General features: G+C 52.8%; 1 protein-coding gene across 8 annotated transcripts; it reads left to right on the top strand.

Annotated features, from left to right (window-relative positions):
* Positions 1-1,396: 1,396 nt before the first annotated feature.
* COQ8B (coenzyme Q8B) lies at positions 1,397-19,586 on the top strand. 8 transcript variants are annotated; one of them, XR_009255626.1, is made up of 16 exons: positions 1,397-1,478; positions 1,896-2,000; positions 2,149-2,268; positions 2,405-2,471; positions 4,172-4,249; positions 7,769-7,891; positions 8,038-8,123; positions 10,079-10,219; positions 10,308-10,389; positions 11,052-11,145; positions 12,465-12,606; positions 12,753-12,860; positions 13,718-13,880; positions 15,285-15,350; positions 18,245-18,331; positions 18,745-18,796. XR_009255626.1 is itself a non-coding variant. In XM_058706367.1 (15 exons), exons 2-14 carry the CDS (start codon positions 1,899-1,901, stop codon positions 15,326-15,328), a joined length of 1,350 nt encoding a protein of 449 aa, XP_058562350.1. In that variant the 5' UTR covers positions 1,397-1,478; positions 1,896-1,898; the 3' UTR covers positions 15,329-15,350; positions 17,459-17,538. The 8 variants fall into 8 exon arrangements, 7 of the variants coding, with proteins under 7 accessions (XP_058562350.1, XP_058562351.1, XP_058562347.1 ...); XM_058706367.1 differs by lacking the exons at positions 18,245-18,331; positions 18,745-18,796 and adding an exon at positions 17,459-17,538; XM_058706364.1 differs by lacking the exon at positions 13,718-13,880 and having other exon boundaries at positions 1,399-1,478; positions 18,745-19,586.
* Positions 19,587-20,445: the final 859 nt, after the last annotated feature.

A 20,445-nucleotide genomic window follows, 5' to 3' on the forward strand; every position in this document is an offset into this window, starting at 1 on the left:
GCCAACCTCATTACAGACGCTATTTCACTGCGTCTCTTTCTCTCACTAACACAGAGCAAGAGAGGATGCTACGGCCCCATTTGACAGATGGAACCCTGAGGCTGAGAAATCGGCCAGCCTCTAGCTAGTCTTTGCTGGTCACCGCCAGGCTATTTGATATGACCCCATAAATGTGAACCATGTGGCACCGGACTTCACACTATCAGCCACAGTCCTGTGGCTATTGTCATAGGTGCTTTTTATATATTTTTGCCCCCAAGGGTGAGCTGTCACCCAGCTCCTGAGTCAGACCCTTACGTCTGGAAGGTGATGGGGGTGTTTTGTCTTGAAAATGAGTCATCTGGGGGTGGGGCATCGGGCACAGGCCCAGGGCTCTAAAATGAGTCATCTCTTCACAGACCAGTGAAAAATCATAGCAGGATCCCCTTAACAAATCATATAGGCTGGGAAGATGAAGTCCAGAAAGAGGGCTCACATAGCACAGGCACAGAGACAGGGAGGTCTAATTCCCGACAAGAGGGGTTAGAGAGTGGGAGGGGAGGGTTCTGAGAGGGAAGAGTCACATCGCTCCTTCTCCCAGCCGTGGGAGAGATGCCCCAGCCAGCTGCTTCTATTCCAGACTGTGAGGAGAGGTGAGTCAGCCTGTTGGGGGGGGGGGGGGGGGGGGGGAACAGGCTTTAAGCCTGCCTGTATCCCCATCCCCACCCCCCAACACACACCCAGATGGACTGGAAGCTGGTTTTCTGGGATGCCAGGGCTCCTGACTCAGCACTGGGAATCTTGGCTGAGTGTGTTCTGGGAAATGTCAGGCCTACAGGAAACAGAGGGCCCCCACTCACACCATCCCGCAGGTGGGTGGGGAGTGAAGAGAGCAGGGTGTATGAGAGAACAGGGGCCCAGTGTGCAAGGGGCTGAGCATGAGGGAGTTTATGTACACAGGGGAGTTGAGAGTATGAGAGAGAGACAGTTGGCAAGCAAGGCGTGGGGTTTATCTGTGCAAGGGAAGAGGCTGGGTGCCAGGTTGTGGGTGTTTGAAGCAGAGGCAAAGTGGAGGGGCTCCCAGGGCAAGGGAAATGTTTGCTGGGAAGACGTGTTCAAAGGAGACATCCAGCCTGCTAGGGGCAAAAATAAGAAGGGACATTGGCAAGATGTTCGTGTAGAGCAGAGATGCGGAGTTTGTAAAGGATGTTTGCAAAAAAGACGGTGTGGGGAAGAGAAAGGTCTGCCAAGCACACAGCACTCAAGTGAGCGGAAGAGCACGAAATGGCACGTGCGCGTTCCTGCGGTGCAGCGACAATCCCCAGCAGGCCCCAACGCCCACCCTTAGGCCCCGCCCCTCACGCACAGCGGGGTGTTCTACGTGCCAGTCAGTGAGTTGCTGCTCCGCCATTGGCTAGCTGGCCGGAGTGGGCGGGCGTGCGGAGATTCCCGGAAGCGCAAGAGGCCCCGGCGCGTAGTGGACCCGGATCCAAGGAACAGTGGGTGCTTAGCAACGGGGGGAGGTGCCCAGTAATGGACGGGGGTGGGGGGCAGGAATTGTGAGTGCCTAGCAACAGAGAGGAAGGCGGTGCCTAGCAAGAGGGGGGCTCAGAGGAGTGGAGAGGTAGCCCTGGAGGGTCTGTGGGTGTCTAGCAACCGGGGAGGACCCTAGCAACGGCGGGGAGTGGGACAGGGCGAAAGTGGGTTTTCGGAGGTGCGCAGGAAGAGCTATGGGTTCCTAGCAACCAGAGAGGGAACCCGGAGAAATTCGGGGAATTATTGACAGGAGAGGAAATCTTTGGTGGGTGGGACTATTAGGGTGGACACAGAGGAATGTGAAGGCTTGGCAAAGACAAGGCAAAGCAAGGAGGGCAGTGCCAACTCCTACCCGAATAATCCCTCCTGTTCTCCCCCAGGCGATGCGGCTGGAGGTGGGGGGCTTACTGCGGGGGACTTGTGGTCAACTGGGCCGGACTGTTGGTCTGCCTTGTGGGGCCCTGGGGCCTGGGCCCCACTGGTGGGTAAGAGACTGGGGGCGGGGGGGGGGGGGGGATGTTCCCAGGCGGAAGAGGCTGAGGGAAGCCTTAGGGGGTAAAATAACAGGGAGGGGTCCAAAAGGGCCAGGATCCCGTGTCTTCCACTCCTTACCAATATCCACTTTTCTTGCAGGGGCCATGTGGGGGTTCTTGGGCCCAAATGTTCCATAAGGATGGGCCTAGCAGAGGCCTGGGTGAGGAGGACATTCGCAGGGCACGGGAGACTCGTATCAGGAAGACACCCCGGCCCCAGGTATCATTGTCTCCCACCTACCCAGCAACACCCCTTGAAGGCAGCTGGCCTCCCAAGCTTGGGGAAGGGTATGGCGGCAGGTTGGTTGGACTCCCTGGGCACCTTCCCACCCTCAGACTTTCTCCCCATTTCCCAGCTGAGCGACCGCTCTCGAGAACGCAAGGTGCCCGCTTCCCGCATCAGCCGCTTGGCCAACTTTGGGGGTAGGTGTGACTGTGGGAAATTGTGACCTAGAACAGAGGAGGCCACATTTATAGAATGAAGTAAGGGAGAGGGTGAATCAGAGACAGGAAGGGGAGTAAGAGATGGAAAGAGAAGGAAGGCAAACGCTTGCAAAACTAAGAGAAATAGAAAGGAAGGTAACATTTATTGAGAGCTTGAATGTGCAAGGCCCCATGTGCACTCGATCTCTGCACAGAAGTGATGAGTGTTAGTTTCCATTCTGTAGATGAGGAAATGGAGGCTGAGGGAAGAGAAGTGACTTGACCCTATGTTATACAGTAGGATTGTTCAAACTTCAGGTCACGATCTGCATGAAATAATTCAATGGATTGCAGCCAGCATCCAAAAGAATAGAATGGAATATGTGGGTGCACATGTAAAGGAAATTTTCGTTTCATGAAACATTACATATATTGTATATATAACATACATTTATATTATATTACATATGTATCATGTATCTATTTATATACATACCATATATATGTACGTATGTATACATATCTACTGTTATAATGCAGGTGTCTTCTTTAGTATGGATGATGGTTCAAGTTTTAAAGATACTGATTCACAGTCTAAAGAGGGAGTCAAATGCACTGGTTAGAGCTTTGATGCCAGGCTCAAGGTTCAAGGGGTTGATTCTGCTACATCCTCGCTTTGTGACTCTGGACGGGTTACTTAACTTCTCTGAGACTCGATTTCCTTTTCTGTAAAATGGAAGTTTTTCTGTGAAACTTATCTCACGCAGGTGTGAGGACAAGATGAGGCAATGCATATAAGGTGCTGGGAATGGTTCCTGGCAGGTAGCAAGTGCTCAGAAAATGCCAGTTGCAATTATTTACAGAAATGGGGATGGTGCAAGAGGCAGATAGACTCAAGATGCCTTTAGGGACAAGGAGACAGAGGAGGCAGAGGAAATCAAAGGCTGAGAGATAACATCAAAAGGAGGGACAGAGAGAAAGAGGCCAAAACAAATGTACCATGTGGAGGTACATGTGGAGGGGGAGAGATGGAGAAAAACCAACTTAGACAAGGAGAGGCACGAAGAAGATGAAGTGTGGACAGAGAAACGGGATCATAGGAACACAGAGAGACTCGGGGGGATCATTTGGGGGCCTTCTTACTCTTGGCTGCACACTAGAATCATCCAGGATGCTTAAAAAATATATATGAGGGCACCTGGGTGGCTCAGTCAGTTAGGTGTCAGCTCAGGTGTTCAGCTCAGGTCACGATCTCTCTCTGCCTCTCTCAAAAATAAATAAAGCATTTTTAAACTATGTGTGTGTATATATATATATATATATATATATATATATATATATATATATACACACACACACACACACACATACATGAATTCCAAGGATCATCTCAGGCCATGATAATGGGCATTGTATTTGCCAAAACTCCTCACGTGACTGAGATGTGCAGCCAGGGGTGAGAACTGCTGACCCCGTAGATAGACATGGAGAGAGGGGTAAGGAAAGAGGCAGCTGTACCTTGAAGGGAACCCCAGGCAGGGAGAGAGTAGGTAAGAGACTGACTTGGGGACAAAGACAGACAAAGAGTTGCCAACAGAAAGCTGGGAGACAGCTTGCTTAGGGAGAGGCTGAGCACAGACAGGGGATCGGGGGAGAAGCCCGGGGCAAGCAGGTACCCAACCTTCTCTCTTACTCCCCAGGACTGGCTGTCGGCCTGGGATTGGGAGTGCTGGCTGAGGTGGCCAAGAAGTCCCTGCCAGGAGGACATCTACCATCAGGTGAGTGAGCCAACTGCCTGGTTCAGACCTTGACCTTGCTATGTGACCTGGCACAAGTGGCTTCACCTCTCTGAGCCCCGGTTTCCTCCTCTGGACAATGGGTGATGTCAATGATGATGATGTACTCACCTCTTCGGGTCATTGTGAAGACGCTTTCAGGGTCATGATGGGGAGAAGTATATCATGTGAGAAAAATACGAGTGTCAGGGGGTCTGTGGTCAACAGAGATAGAAAGAGAGGTGTTGAAATTAGCCCTGGTGGCTAAGATTCCACCAACAAATCAATGTCTGGAAACAAAAATGGGGGTAGATGTTCTGGATTAAAAAGGGACTAAGGCCACAGTAACTGACAAATGAAATGTGTGACCCATAACTGCATGTCAGTTTGAGAAAAGTTACTATCAAAGACTTTTGGGGACAAATGGGAAAATCTGAATAGGGGTATTAGAGATATTAGAGAATTAGTGTTCATTTTCTTAGGTGTGATTATGGCACTGTGATTGTGTAGGGGAATATCCTTACTTTTAGCACAGGTTGAGTGCAGCTACATGTAAATGGTCTGCAAAACTGAGTGTTTGGGCACACACACACACACACACACACACACACACACACACACACAGATAAATTATGCAGGTGAGGCAGAACGTGAAAAGTTTGAATTGGGTGTGCAGGTGTCCATTATACTGTGTGTGCAACTTTTCTGTTCGTTTGGATTTTTTTCAAAATAAAAAGTCGTGTATAAGTGGAGGATTAGGCTTTAGGTAAGGCCATACTGAGTCTACACGCTGTTCTGCCACTTCTGTGCTGTGTGACCCAGGGCCAGGCACTGTACCTCTCTGAATGTCTTGCTTCCTCACCTTGAAAATGAAGGCATTGATAGTTGTCTGTTTTTTTTTTTTTCCTTAATGTTTATTTTTCATTTGTGAGAGAGAGGGGCGGGGGGGTGGGGAGAGAGAAAGAGAGCATGCAAGAGTGGGGAAGGGGCAGAGAGAGAGAGAGAGGGGGAGACAGAGAATCCAAAGCAGGCTCCAGACTCTAAGCTGTCAGCACAGAGCCTGATGCAGGGCTTGAACCCATGAACCATAAGATCATGACCTGAGCTGAGGTTGGACGCTTAACTGACTGAGCCACCCAGGCGCCCCAAGGCATTGGTAGTTCTTACTTCCTGGGCTAATTGTGGGGACTGAGCCAGAGAATCCACAGACACACTTGGAATTCTGCCTGGCACAGGGCAAGCCCTAGCTAGGGAAAGAGCTCAGTACATTTTTTTTATCAAATAAATAAAAGCTTAATATATGCTTTATTGGGGTGCCTGGGTGGCTCAGTTGGTTGAGCGTCTGGCTTCAGCTTAAGCTATGATCTCACAGCTTGTGAGTTCGAGCCCTGCCTCGGGCTTTGTGCTGACAGCTCAGAGCCCGGAGCCTGCTTCGGATTCTGTGTCTCCCTGTCTCTCTGCCCCTCCCCTGCTCACGGTCTGTCTCTCTCTCTCCTTCAAAATAAATAAACATTAATTTTAAAAAATGAATAAATAAATGCTTTATTGAGTAATCGTATAATTTCTGTGTGGAGCTGTGCACGTATCCTAAGCGCGAAGCTTGGTTCATTTTCACAAAGTGGATACATCTGCTTCCGCAGAGCAAGGAACCCTAAGGCAGCAGTTCTCAAACTTTTTGGTCTCAGGAGTCTGCACACCCTTACAATTTAGGAATAGATACACAAAACGTGTTATAGTCATACAATGGGATATGATTCGACTGTAAAAACGAATGAAGTACTGATGCATGCTACGATGTGAATGAATCTTAAAACTATCTTAAGTGAAAGAAGCCAGACACAACAGATCACATATTGTGTGAGTCCATCCATATGAAATGTACAGAATAAGTAAATCCATAGAGACAGCAAATTGATGGTTTCCAGGGGCTCAGAGGGAGGCGGTTGGGAGAAATGCGGGGGGGGGGGGGGGGCGGTGACTGCTAATAGGTATGGGGTTTCTCTTTGGAGTGTGAAAATGTTCCAAAATTGCTTGTGGTAATAGTTGTACAGCTCTGAATATATTAGAAGCCATTGAACTGTATACCTTAAAGAGGTGAATTGCACAGTTGGTGAATTATATCTCAATCTGTTAAAAAAATAGAATGAGGACCCCAAAGACCCTTTTATGGATTATATTTTTGCGTTGTATTTATGGGTATTTACTGCATTAGAGATTAAAACAGAACATTTTAAAACACAAGAATACACACACACATTCCATCAGCTGTCAGAACAATGGCATCGGGGCTCCTGGGTGGCTCAGCAAATTAAGCGTCCAACTCTTGATTTCAGCTCGGGTCATGATCTCACAGTCGTGAGATTGAGCCCCGCGTCAGGCTCCACACGCGTCAGGCTCCACACTATGTGTGGAGCCTCCTTGAGATTCTCTCTCTCTCTCTCTCTCTCTCTCTCTCTCTCTTCCTCTGCCCCTCTCCTGCTTGTGCTCTCTCTCTCTTAAAAAAAAAATGGCATTGGGGCACCTGGGTGGCTCAGTCATGATCCAGCTCAGGTCATGATCTCACAGCCCGTGAGTTCGAGCCCCGCATCGGGCTCTGTGCTGACAGCTCAGAGCCTGGAGCCTGTTTCAGATTCTGTGTCTCTCTCTTTTTCTCTGACCCTCCCCTGTTCATGCTGTCTCTCTCTCTGTCTCAAAAATAAATAAATGTTAAAAAAAAAAATTACAAAAAAAAAATGGCATCATCACAGGTCATGGAGGTTCTGGAAAACTCCACCGAACACTTATGGGAGAATGAGAATAAAAAGGGGCAAATAACATTAATATCATTATGAAAGTAGTTTTGATCTCACAGAGCCTCCTTGAAGCGTCTCAGGGGCCCTCAGGGTTTCTAGAACCACACTTCGAGAATCACTTCCTCTCATTCTCTGGAAGCTCCTATCTGCCCGCTCTTGGCCACTTCTCCTTCCAGGGGAAACCACCCTCTTGGCTTCTGACCCCCAAGATTACTTTTGACTGTTTTTGCTTTTTACACCAATGGAATCGGACAATGTATTCTCACCTGTGTCTGGCTGCTTTGGCTCAACGTTCTGTTGGAGGGATGCCTCTGGGTCACTGTGAGTTGACGCAGGCTGTTCATTCAATGCCGTAGGAGTCACTTTGTGACTGTTTCCAACATGCCTTTGCTCATGCAATGGACTGTCGCTTGGCTTGTTTCCGGTGGGGGACTGTTCTGAGGAGTGCTCTTTGGGAACCTTCTAGGACTCTCCGGACGCACACACGCATTTGTCTTGGGTACATACCCAGGAGAGAAGTTACACCAGGTATAGGTGTATGCTCTACTGGAAACTTCCCAGAGGGCCCGTGCCACGACACTCGTCAGCAGTGTGGGTGTTTAGGCCGCTCCTCATCCCTGCCAACACTTGGCATTGCCTTTTTCATTTTAGCCATTCTGGGGATTATGCGGTAGTGCTACAATGATTATTTTTGTGCTTGTGACACAAATGATTATTCTCTGCCCCACAGAGAGCGGCACCCGGCCAGGCTCCAGTCCCTTCCTGTCAGAGGCCAATGCCGAGCGGATCGTGCAGACCTTGTGTACAGTTCGGGGGGCCGCCCTCAAGGTTGGCCAAATGCTCAGCATCCAGGGTACAGCGTGAGCCTCAACTCCTGACCCTTGACCTCACGTCTCCCCCACCCCCACACACCAACAAGCACCAACTTCAGCTACTCCCACGGGGGCCCCTCCCTCGCCTCCTCCCTCACTGCTTCCCCTTGTCCCCCTGTCTCCCAAGACAACAGCTTCATCAGCCCCCAGCTTCAGCGCATCTTCGAGCGGGTCCGCCAGAGCGCCGACTTCATGCCCCGCTGGCAGATGCTGGTGAGTGCCCGGTCGGGGAGGGCTGGTGAGGGAGGCATGCTCCACCCGCCTGACCCTCCTGGCTTCATGGCGCTACTCCCTGACTGACTCTGAGCCTCAGTTTCTCTGTCTGTAAAACGGGGACCACTAAAACACGTCTCAGAGGATCGCTGAGGTGACTAAATGAGAGAGTGGTGCAGGGCGCTTGGTCCAGTCCCTGGCAGGCTCAGGGCTCTGTCACGGCTCCTAAAGAGGCAGGGATGTGCCGTGGTTGGGGGCCAGACTTTGTGAGTTCAAATCCTGGCTCTGCCATGTACCGCCTGTGTGATCTCAGACATGTGGCCTGACCTCTCTGTGCCTCAGTTACCTCATCTGTGAAATGGCGGTGGTGATGGCAACACCCACATCATAGGGTTACATAAATCAGTATAGGTAAAGCACTTAGAAAGGGCCCCTGGCACACGGTAAGTGACATGCCAGTTCTAACTGTTATTAGTACTGGTTTTTTAATTAAAGGCGATCATGTCTGTAAATAGGTTGGCACAGTGCCTGGCACTGAGTAAGTGCCCAAGACACGAGCTGTTCTTCTAATAACTGGCTAAGGGTGTGGAATCTGGATCCAGCTGCCTCCCTTCCTTCTGATCTCTGTTCTGCTCACTCACCACGTGACCCTGGGTATTACTGCCCCTCTCCGAGCCACTCTGGATAGGACCCGGCTCACAGGAAGCCCTCTGTAAATTTTAGCTCTTTTTTTTTTCTTTAAGTTTATTTATTATTATTTTCATTTTTTTAATTAAAAAAAATTTTTTTAATGTTTATTTATTGTTGAGAGAGAGAGACAGAGCATGAGTAGGGGAAGGGCAGAGAGAGAGGGAGACACAGAATCCGAAGCAGGCTCCGGGCTCGGAGCTGTCCGTAGAGCCTGACACAGGGCTCGAACTCATGAACTGCAAGATCCGAAGTAGGATGCTCAGCCAACTAAGCCACCCAGGTGCCCCTTTAAGGTTTTATTTATTTTTGAGAGAGAGACAGAGCATGAGTGGGAGAGGGGCAGAGAGAGGGAGACACAGAATCGAGCTGTCAGCACAGAGCCTGATGTAGAGCTCGAACCCATGAATTGCAGGATCATGACCTGAGCCGAAGTTGGCCGCTTACTGACTGAGCCACTCAGGCACCCCTATTTATTTATTTTTGAGAGGGAGGGAGGGAGGGAGGGAGGGAGAGAGAGAGAGAGAGAGAGAGAAGAGAGCACAAGCTGGGGAGGAGTAGAGAGAGAAAGAGAGGATCCCAAGCAGGCTCCGCACTGACAGCCTCCCCTCCTATGCAGGGCTCAAACTCACAAACCGTGAGATCCTGATCTGAGCCGAAACCAAGAGTCAGATGCTTAACCGTCTGAGCCACCCAGGTGCCCCTTAGTTCTTTGTCACGTTATGTTTTTCTTTTATCTTTGAGAGAGACAGAGTACAAGCAGGGGAAGGGCAGAGAGAGAGGAAGACACAGAATCTGAAGCAGGCTCCAGGCTCTGAGCTGTCGGCACACAGCCCAACACAGGGCTCGAACTCACAAGCCATGAGATCATGACCTGAGCCGAAGTCCAACACTCAACCGACTGAGCCATCCAGGCGCCCCTTCTTCTTTATCACATTAACCTTGAGTTGATGATACAATATAGGAGTATAATGAAGGATTATTATCAGTCTTGACTTTACATAATAGCAATCCCCACAATAGCCCACATGGCCTCAGGAGTACAGGTTCAGGCCGGGTCTCTCGGTCTGCCAGCACCTGGCTTGTCACCTTTGCCAAAAGACTTAGCCTCGGTTTCCTCATCTGTAAAGTTGGGTAGTAGCCAGGAGCTTAGCCTAGAGGCCAGCATGGGGTGAACGGGATTATTAACACATAAAGCGCTTAGCACGGAGTGAACTCCTTTGCCCACAACAGTGATGATGGTTGTTTCTTTTGGCCACTGTCCCCAGAGAGTTCTCGAAGAGGAGCTGGGCAGGGACTGGCAGGCCAAGGTGGCCTCTTTGGAGGAGGTGCCCTTTGCTGCTGCCTCTATCGGGCAGGTGCACCAGGGCATGCTGAGGGATGGGACAGAGGTGGCCGTGAAGATCCAGGTGAGGAGACAGGCAGGGCAGGGGTGGGCACCCCGCTGTCCCGGAGGAGTGACTCCCGCTCTCCGTCCCTCCCTGCTCCTGCTCGCAGTACCCAGGCGTTGCCCAGAGCATCCAGAGTGATATCCAGAACCTGCTGGCAGTGCTGAAGATGAGTGTGGCCCTGCCTGAGGGTGAGGCGGCGCTCCAGCCCTGGCTGCGGCGGGGAGAGAGTGGGGCTCGGGGCAGGGTGTGAGTGTGGGCGAATGTGTAAGTCCACGCGTTTGAGACAGAAGGGACACCAAGGCAGGGAGAGCCCAGAGAACCTGAGTGTGTGAGAAGAAGACGAACTTAGAGATTCTGACACAACCAGAGACAGAAGCCTATGCTGAAAGAAACAGACACACAGGGTGCCCAGAGAGGGACTGGAGGTCTGGAAAAGAACCACAGAAGCAGGACCTCTTGCGCGCGTGCATGTGTGTGTGTGTGTGTGTGTGTGAGAGAGAGAGAGAGAGAGAGAGTCCTGGACACAAGATTTCGAGGCCGTGAGAACGGTGTGAGAGGCTATGAAAAAGAAAGAGTAGGTGGTGTGTGTGACCATAGAAGAGATGCCTGGGGACTGGTACACAAGCCTGTGGGAGAGGCCCCAGGAGAGACTGCAGAAGAGGCCCCTGTGAGGGCCAGACGGCAGGTGTGTGGACAGACGACGTGGTAAAAGGCATGGAGCAGAAGGTATGAGGGGCTTCGAGAGACAAACGGACAGCGAGAGAAAACGTCCCTGAGTGGAAGCCTGGGGGTGGCTGTCATGGTGGGGACAGGCCGTGGCCTGCCCTGGCTGACACGGCTGCCCCCTCAGGCCTGTTTGCTGAGCAAAGCCTGCAGGCCTTGCAGCAGGAGCTGGCCTGGGAGTGTGATTACCGCCGTGAGGCGGCTTGTGCCCAGAACTTCAGGTGAGCTGAGCCCCCTGCGTCCCTGCCGCCCCCCCCCTCCCCCCCAGCCCCAGGACCCGTTGCTTCCCTCCCAGGAGGAGAGGGAAATGGATATCCCCACCCCCCAGCCGCTGGCAGCTGGAAACCTGGGGTGGGACCTGCAAACTCTTTATTCTCTTCACGTGCTCATCCATCTCTCCCTCACCCCTGCCTTGATTTACCCCCTGGGTCCTCTGGGAGCTTGGGCACGCCACTTCCTCTCTCTGTCGCTTTTCTCATCTGTCACATGGGACACATAACCACATGGAGTCAGGAGGAAGAAGGACTTGTCGACAGGCACTTATGCCACGAGATACCGTCATTCCACTGGACAAAGAATAAGCAGTCTGACAGTGATGCTGGTGAGAGAGGACAGGGCTCCAGGCCAACCCTTACATACCGTGGGCAGGGAGAGAAATTGAGATAAGCATTCAGTTTGGCATCATCAAGGCTCAATATTCCCATACAACCCCGTAATTGCCCTCCTTGCTAAATAAATGCTCCAGGGCCCCTTGGGCTGGTGTATACCATCAGCCTTTTCCAGAATGCTCAGAGCAGCAATAGCCCCAAAGTGGACACAACCCAAATCTACGAAGTTCATCTAGCAGGGTAGATAAATGAAGGCATAATCCATCAGCGGAATATCACACAGCAGCGAAAATCAATGAACCAGCTACGGGGAACCATGTGGTGGTATCTTAGAAGCATCGTGATGTGCAGCAGTTAAAATACATTCGGTGAGACCCTCCACAGCATGGCCCACGGGTTTATTGAGCCAAGGTCTGTAGATACGGAGCAAGAGAAGGGGCAGTAGAAGACAGTGACTAGGGGCATGGGCCCTGGGCTCGGATGTGGGATTCAGTCCCAGGTCAGCCCTTAGCAGCCTGGGTGGCTGAAATCTGCATGCTTGGGACAGCATCCTCCTCATAGGGGAGTGAAGGAAAAAGGGGATTGTGCTTTAATCAGCCCAGCAGGAGTGGCTCAAATACCGGAGATTTTATAACAGGGACAAAAATACAAGTGTCAAAGTGGGGCCTTGAAGAGGACAGGATGAAATGGGCTGGGTGAGAGCACTCGTCTGTGAGATCTGGAAGCCCCCTTCTCAGTACCCTTAGAATAAAACCCACATCATTCCCCTGGCCTTCACGACCTCCTTGCCCCCCTGAACCACCCCCTGCCCAGCCCTCCCACTGGTCCCAACCACGAGTCTTGCTCATAATCTTTGCCTCCCAAATCTCACGTTGACACACTTACCTCAGTCGACTATGCAGTCCCGTCCCTTCCCTTCCCTTCTGTCCCAGGCAGTTGTTGGCAGGTGACCCTTTCTTCCGAGTGCCAGCCGTGATTGAGGAGCTGTGCACAACGCGGGTGCTGGGCATGGAACTGGCTGGAGGGGTCCCCCTGGACCAGTGCCAGGGCTTAAGCCAGGACATCCGGAACCAGGTATGTGGTCTTGAGGGGACAGTAGGGAGGGCACTGCCCCAGGTCAGTGCTGGCAGGACTGGCTAGACACGTAGTCCTCCCTCTCCGGTCAGAAAGAGCTTTACAGGGGCCGACTCTGTGATGTCTGTTACTCCTCCCCACTCCAGATCTGCTTCCAGCTCCTGAGGCTGTGTCTGCGGGAGCTGTTTGAATTCCGATTCATGCAGACGGACCCCAACTGGGCCAACTTCCTGTACGATGCCTCCAGCCACCAGGTTGGTTCCCTAGGATGTGTATCAGGGTCCATGAGCTGCTGTAACACGTAGTTCCCGATCATTACCCACATAACAGGCTGGAGTGGCCGTCCTCCGCACGGTGGTTCAGGGACCCAGGCACCTTCCCTTCTGTGATTGTGCCATGCCCTTAGGCCTTGCCATGCTCTCCTTCCAGTGAAAGGGGAAAGAGAAGTTAAGAGGGTAGCGCCCTGCCTAACTGCTTTGGCCAGACGTGGCCCATCATTCCCTATACCATTCCATTGATAAGAACTGGTCACACAGCCTGTCTAGGTGCAAGGGCTGCTGGGAAACGGAATCTCCGAGAGGCAGTGGTTGCCTAGTGGCACCGCTTACGGAAGGCTGCTCATCATTGCCACGCTTGTCATTCACTTAGAACACGCCAAGCGTCTACTGCCTCTTGACAGTGATGCCAAGACAACTCTGATCCTTGCCCTTCTCAGAGTTCCCAGAACAGCGGAGGGACCCGTGACCAGACAGTGATGACTGAGTAGTCAGTACCACGATGGGGAAACGTGGGCCAGAGTGGCAGTGAAGGGGAAGCACAGGGGGCTGGGGGAAGCCAGGGAAAGTGGCTGACTCAGCACGGTGTAGGCCAGGTCAAGGAAGTTTTCTCAAAGGCAGTGCCATTCAAGCTGACACCAGAAGGATGAGAAGGGGAGGGCCACCTGAAGAGCAGCGAAGAGTGTTCCTAGCAGGGGACACAGGGTGGCCGAGGGTCTGGACTGAAAGACTTAGCGTGCCTGGCTGCCAGATGGCTTTCCAAAGTCGTCTGTACCCATTCTGTCCCCAGAGGGATCTTTCTAAAAACAAATCTGGCCAAGCTGTCCCTTCTGCAGCTCGCCAGCCGCCTCAAGATCAAGTCTGAGCCTTCTGCTGAGTGTGATGTGGCCCCACTGAGTCTCCAGCCTCAGTCCCCTGACACCTCCTCCCCCCCAAGTGCACAGATACCCTGTATCCCTCCTAGGCTCAAACTGCTTGGAAGTATTTTTGTAACTGCAGGTAAGGGGGTGTGATAGGAGTCCTGACATCAGTTTACTGGGTCTCAACATCTTTTTTTATTTTTATTTTTTGAGAGAGAGAGAGAGAGAGAGTGAAGAGAGAGAGAACAAGTGGGGGAGGGGCAGAGAGAGGGGGAAAGAGAAAATTGCAAGCAGGCTCCACGCCCAGTGTAGAGCCCAACATAGGGCTCGATCCTACAACTGTGAGATCATGACCTGAGCTGAAATCAAGAATTGGATGCTGAGCCACCCAGGTGCCCCTAACAGCATTTTTTGTTTTAAAGCCATAGAGTAGAGAATATCAGTGTGTCGCAGATGGGAGGGATCCAGAGTATTTCAGGATGCTTTTGTTTGACCTTATATTTGTGTGTGCATGGGCACTGGTGTCCAGTATAATCTGTATTTCTTACTGTGGGTTGTGATCAATAGTGTGAACCCTGCTGCCCTAAAGAAACTCTTACACATGTGTCCACGGGGCACTGTTTTTAATAGCCAAACCCAGAAGTAACCATGGTGTCCATCAGCCAGCTAAACGCCTTGTGATAGATTCACACAACGAAGTCCTTACACAGTAGTGAAAAAAATGAATGAGCTCGAGCTGCACATAGCAACGGGGATAAATTGCAAAACCATGCTGGGCACAAAGAATAAGCTGCAGGACACCTATCATAAATACCCTTTGTATGAAGTTTTCTTAAATATTTATTTATTTATTTTGAGAGAAAGAGCGAGAAGGGGAGAGGCAGAGAGAGAGAGAATCCCAAGCAGGCTCTGCACTGACAGTGCAGAGCTGGACACAGGCCTCAAACTCACAAACTGTGAGATCATAACCTGAGCCAAAACCAAGAGTTGGACGCTTAACCGACTGAGCCACCCAGGTGCCCCCAGTAGGAAGGAAGTTTTAAAACACACAAAGCATTACTATTTATTGCTCACACATGCCCGAATATGTAGAGAATATAGACATTCACACATGGGAATTTCAGGAAATAATAATTTAGTAATAATAACTTTAGGAAGGTGGCGGCCCTGGAGGAGAGGACGGGGACAGGACAGGCTGGGGGCCGTGGGAGGTATTTAATATTTTAAACCGGGTGGTGGGATTTGTGGGTGTTCATTTCACTTTTCTACGTATTTTATTCTTTAGATTTCTTTCTACGCCTAAAACCTGTTATTATAAAAATAAGTAGGACCAGAAATATAAAAGCCATGTCCCTTCAGGTTTTATGCAGGGGTGGATGGGAAGTGTGGGCCCAAAGCCAGGAACCCAGGGAGGCAGCCAGGCCGGGACTCTTGAGAGGAGAGGCAGGGTGTGGGAAGGGACCCGGGTGCCCCACCCCCCACCATGGACAGTGGGGGTGGGGGGTGGACTCCCAGCATCCCTTTTGCCATCTCCCATTCCCAGGTGACCCTGCTGGACTTTGGTGCAAGCCGGGAATTTGGGACTGAATTCACAGACCATTACATCGAGGTGAGTCCCCCCAACTCTGGGGTCTTTGAAGGGCCAAGCCTTAAGCCCACTACTGAGGTGAGGGGGAGAAGGAGCAGTATCATGTCTGGAGTTAAGAAATCAAAAGTAATAGTAACAGTTAACAAATACCAAGCCCTTAATATGATGTCAGGCACTGCTTTAGGTGCTATACATGTGACACCTGATCTAAACCATAGTGTGTGGGGGCCAGACCATTTTTAGTCTCACTTTACAGAGGAAGTTACTGGAGCTCAAAGAAGTTAGGGATCCAGACTCAGGGAGCCTAGGTCCAGAGCCCGGGCTCCCAAACCCTGACCAGCTCCCTTCTAAGAGGCCCACAGTGGCCATCCTGCCACCTCCCTACACCCCAGGCTGTCCCAGGCCTTAGTGTTCAGCCTTACACTCAGATACCTCCCTGGCAGGCTGCTCGTGGCGGGGCGGGGGGCACAGCTCTCCTCAGGAAGCATTTCCTCACTTCTGCTGCCCGTCTTTCCCACCCACTTACTGGTGGCGTCTCATTGCCTCCAAGGCATCTCATTTATTTGTTGAGATTAGCCATTTGACCTGGGTCTTCTATTCATTTACTCATCAATCCAAATATTCTCTGACAATTCCCCCTGTACCCAGCCCTCTTCTGGGCCCACGGACAACAGCAACCAATCCAACCTACTGTCCACCTTCACAGAGCTCACAGACCAGGAGGGGAACAGACAGTAAGGACCCAGAGTGGTCAGGGCTGGAATGGGGAAGCACGGGAGACTGTAGGACCCCAGAGGGGGAGGCTGGGCCAGCCTAGGGGGTCAGGGAGAGCTTCCTGGAGGAGAAGGCCTCAGAGAAGAAACCTGAAGGATGAGGAGACCAGTCAGGAAGAGGCAAAGAGGGTATTCCAGACTGATAACATAAAAAGGCCAAGAGGAGAGAAGGGATATTCCCGTTAGAGCAGCGCTTCTCAAACTTTAGTGTATATGAGAACCCCACAGTCCCCACGACCAGCATGATCCTATTAAATGCAAATTGTGGTCTGGAGTCAGACATAAGATGCTGCATTTCTTTTTTTTTTTTTTTTTTTTAACGTTTATTTATTTTTGAGACAGAGAGAGACAGAGCATGAACGGGGTAGGGTCAGAGAGAGAGGGAGACACAGAATCTGAAACAGGCTCTGGGCTCTGAGCAGTCAGCACAGAGCCCGACGCGGGGCTCGAACTCACGGACAGCGGGATCGTGACCTGAGCCGAAGTCGGCCGCTTAACCGACTGAGCCACCCAGGCGCCCCAAGATGCTGCATTTCTAACACACTCTCAGGTGATGTCAGAGCTTACTGGTACAGGATCACACTTTCAATAGGAAGTCCTAGAGGACCAAAAGGAAGTTCATTTCTGACTGGGCCAGCAGGTTAGGACAGAGTAGGAGCCAGCTCTGAGGCCAAATCACTCTGGGTCTGAAAAGCCATGCTTTGCAGCTTGAACTTTAATCCAGGTACCGTGGGGACCCATGGAAGGGATTTGAGCAGGGAAGTACAGAGAATTAGAAAACTCCCTCAGAATAGCAGGTAGCCTGGGAGACTGGGGGCTGGGAGCCCAGGACAGGGAAGAAAGGACAAGGCCCAGGGCTCTGGCTTGGGGACTAGAGGATGATGGGGCCACTGGTGACATAAGGACAGGAAGGAGGGGCTGGTAATCCCCCCGACACACACACACATACACACAGGCCCCTTGGGCCCTCTCTCAAGGCCACTGGAGGCACAAAGCTGAGGCCTCTCTCTGTGTAGTTGGGACATCTTGTGTGTCCCCCGTTCTCCCCCAGGGCTATTGGCAAGGCTCTCCTCCAGTCTCTCCAGCCTTTTCCAGTTTAAAAAAGCCCTGTCACACCAGTCCCTGAGGACCACAGGCCTGACAGATGGCCAGACAGGCTCGGGCAGGGGGGACTGAGACAGACTAGAACTGCCACATTTAATTCCGTATTCCCCTTCCTCCCGAGAAAGTGGTTCAGATTTCCACTCCTCGCCTTGCTATTCCCCCAGTCAGCCTTTGTCCTTTTCTGTGAAGTAGGGACCTTCACATGCACCTCTTAATAATGGTAGCTCATCATGGTTATGGCTCTTTCTACAGGCAGGCTCAGTGCTAAGTACCCCACAGATCCCACCTCCTTTGTCCCTGCAGCCACCCATGAGGAAGACACTTTCATCATCCCCACTTGACAGATGAGAAAGTGGAGGCCCCAGAGCAAAGCGACTTGCCCAGAGTCTCTCAGCCAGCAAGTAGCTGGGATGGAGCCCAAGCAGGCTGGCTCTGGATTCTGTCTGTCCGCGCCCTCAACCCCTGCTCTCCCCACGTGCACTCACGTCTGGCGAGGTGCCTAGCTCCGCACACTAATTTGCCAAACAAAGGTTCACCAAGGATCTCCTGAATGCCAGACCTTGTGCCACATGGGACTAAGCACAACCGGGATCCCTGTTCTCTTGGGGCTCCAAGCCCCTGTAGGAGACAGACAACCAGGCAATGACAGAGATGGCCCCATGGCAACCTCACATGCAGGTCTGGGTCATGGTCACATCCTTGTCCAGTTGAGTGTGTGGACCCACAAATAGCACTTGACATTTACTTCCCTCTGGCTGTTTCACTGTGGTAATTTCCAGGCAGGCACTATGTTCCAGGCCAGGTGGGTAGAACCCCTGACCACCCCCACACCCAGGTTCTGGAACGGTCTTGAGGGAGATATAGATAGGGGCAAGGTGAGGAGGGAGCAGCTTCTAGGGGAGAGGGCTTAAGTAGACAAGAATGCAGGTGGGTACAGGGAGGGCCAGGCTTCTAGCTGGTTCGTCTCCAGTTTTCAAGAGCCCTCCTTGAACTCCACTCCCTTGGCCTTTGACTTTCTGATGAACACCCGTTTCCCAGGTGGTGATGGCAGCAGCCAATGGAGACAGAGACCGGGTCCTGCAGAAATCCCGGGACCTCAAATTCCTCACAGGCTTTGAAACCAAGGTTGGGAAACACTTGGGGGGCAGGGGTAGGTTGGGAGCTGCTTATCTGTACTGGGGGGGCTCTGGGGAGGAGTGGGGGAATGAGGGCTACTTGGCTACACAGAAACCTTGGGGAAACGCGCCCCATTTATCTATTCTAGAAGGAGGGAGTGGGGGACTGCTAGTGGGTACTGGGGGTGGGGAAATGGAGGCTGTTTCTCTGTTCTAGGGACTGAGGGCTACTTTTCTATTGGAGGCTCTGAGAGGAAGTAAAGAGCCATTTGGGGGAGGCCTAGAGGTTCTGGAAGGAGTGGCAGATACTTAACACTCCTCAGGGAGTAGGGGGCTTGTGTTTATACTTGAGACTATGAGGGAGATGGGTTAAGTGGGGGGCTGTATGCCACACTGCGGGTCTCTTGCTTTCCCCGTCCATAGGCATTCTCGGATGCCCATGTGGAGGCAGTGATGATCCTGGGGGAGCCCTTCGCCACCCAGGGCCCCTACGACTTTGGGGCAGGTGACACTGCCCGCCGAGTGCAGGGCCTCATCCCTGTGCTGCTGCAGCACCGGCTGCGCCCACCGCCGGAGGAGACCTATGCCCTGCACCGCAAGCTGGCAGGGGCCTTCCTGGCCTGCGCCCGCCTCCGCGCCCACATCGCCTGCCGGGACCTCTTCCAGGACACCTACCACCGCTATTGGGCCAGTCGCCAGGCCTAGCCTCTGCCTGCAGCCTCCTGACCAGAAGGGACTTGGGGTCAGACCCTTTAGATGGCCTCCATCCTGTGATTCTGGCCCCAAAGCAGGCCATCCACTGCTGTGATGCCTCCTTTCCATTCCCCTGCAAGCCTGGGGACCATCCGGTCTGATTTCCCCATCTTGCCTAGCTCCCTTCCTTGGGGCTGGGGAAACCTCCAGCTAGGGAACTCCCAACTTCACACCCCCATATCCTGATCTTCCCACTCCCGTGTGGGCACCCAGGAACTCTACGCCAGGGATTAATTTATTTTTGCCAACGTTTAAGAGCCTTAGGCCCTCTGCACCCAGTCATGCAGATTCAGACTCATCTAGATGGGGAGCCCCACACCTCTGGGTCAGGTCTCTCACGGATCTGGCCAGTGAAAGGGGAGGAGCGGTGGCTGGTGGAGGCAGCCCTCACCTTTGCTGCCCTCACCCCTCCACCAGCTGCGTTCTCCCGGGCTCCATCCTTTCTGTGTGTTGGGGAGGGGGTAAGGGAGGGTGTTTGAAACTTCAGTCAGAATAAAAGTGGCTCTCCCCTTCCCGGGCTCTTTTCTCTGCGCGGGGTGGCAGTGGGGGTGGGGAGGAGCTCTCAGCCAGCCTCCAGGTGCAGATGGCCAGCCCCCTCCCATCCTCTGGTCTGAAAGCCCCAGCCCTGCCTGGGCCATCTGTTGCCGGGAACCTCCTTCTACCCATTCCCTCCCACTTGCCCGCCCCCCCCCCCCCCCCGCACGTGCTGACCACCTGCTCGAAAAGGCCAAGGCAGCTGAGAAGGCCAGCCCTCCCCGTCCACGTCCTCCCCCCCCCCTCGCTCCCTCCCCTCGGCTCCCAGCAACCTCGCCTTTGCTAATGGGCCGTAATGCCCCTGCCAGCTGCTTTGCCAAACCCACAGGATTGAGTGGGAGCTGGGGTGCAGTGGCGGCCAGAACCGCGCCCAGGTCCCAGCCCCGCGCCCCCGCCCCCAAAGCCGAAGGGCTCCCGCACCAGGATGCCGGGGTCTGTTCATTCCCCCTCCCCTTCCTTGCAAAAAGTGCCTCGTCACCGCTCCTGCCCGCCCCCGCTAGGCTGGAAGAACCGTGGGGTTAGCTGGAAGATTTGGGTATGTGGGGCGGCAAAGAGCTTCCCGAAGCAACTCTTTTGCGGACGTGGAACAGAAGCGGACCGGAGGTCAAGGGTCACGGAGGGGAAGAGAGCCCACGCCAGGATGGGCCTGGGGGGAAGGTCTCTGCGAGGCTCACATGCTGCCTCAACCGGGGACTGGCCAATGGGCGTGGCGGGGCGGTGGCCGCGCTGGAGTAGGCGGGGTCATATCTGCGTGTGGGCGTGGCCTGCCGGCCAGGGGGTGGGGCTTGAGCCGGCCAGGCGCCGGGCCGGGGCGGGGTTTTTTTTTGCATATCCCGC

The sequence above is a fragment of the Neofelis nebulosa genome, chromosome 17 (genome assembly GCF_028018385.1).
Source record: "Neofelis nebulosa isolate mNeoNeb1 chromosome 17, mNeoNeb1.pri, whole genome shotgun sequence".
Taxonomy (NCBI): Eukaryota; Metazoa; Chordata; class Mammalia; order Carnivora; family Felidae; genus Neofelis; species Neofelis nebulosa.

Excerpts from the sequence above, each read along its gene's own strand:
- COQ8B (XM_058706364.1), top strand. The coding sequence starts at position 1,899 with ATGCGGCTGGAGGTGGGGGGCTTACTGCGGGGGACTTGTGGTCAACTG. Across the intron at positions 11,146-12,464 it reads GCTTGTGCCCAGAACTTCAG|GCAGTTGTTGGCAGGTGACC; the intron begins GTGAGCTGAGCC and ends CTTCTGTCCCAG. Across the intron at positions 12,861-15,284 it reads ACGATGCCTCCAGCCACCAG|GTGACCCTGCTGGACTTTGG; the intron begins GTTGGTTCCCTA and ends TCCCATTCCCAG.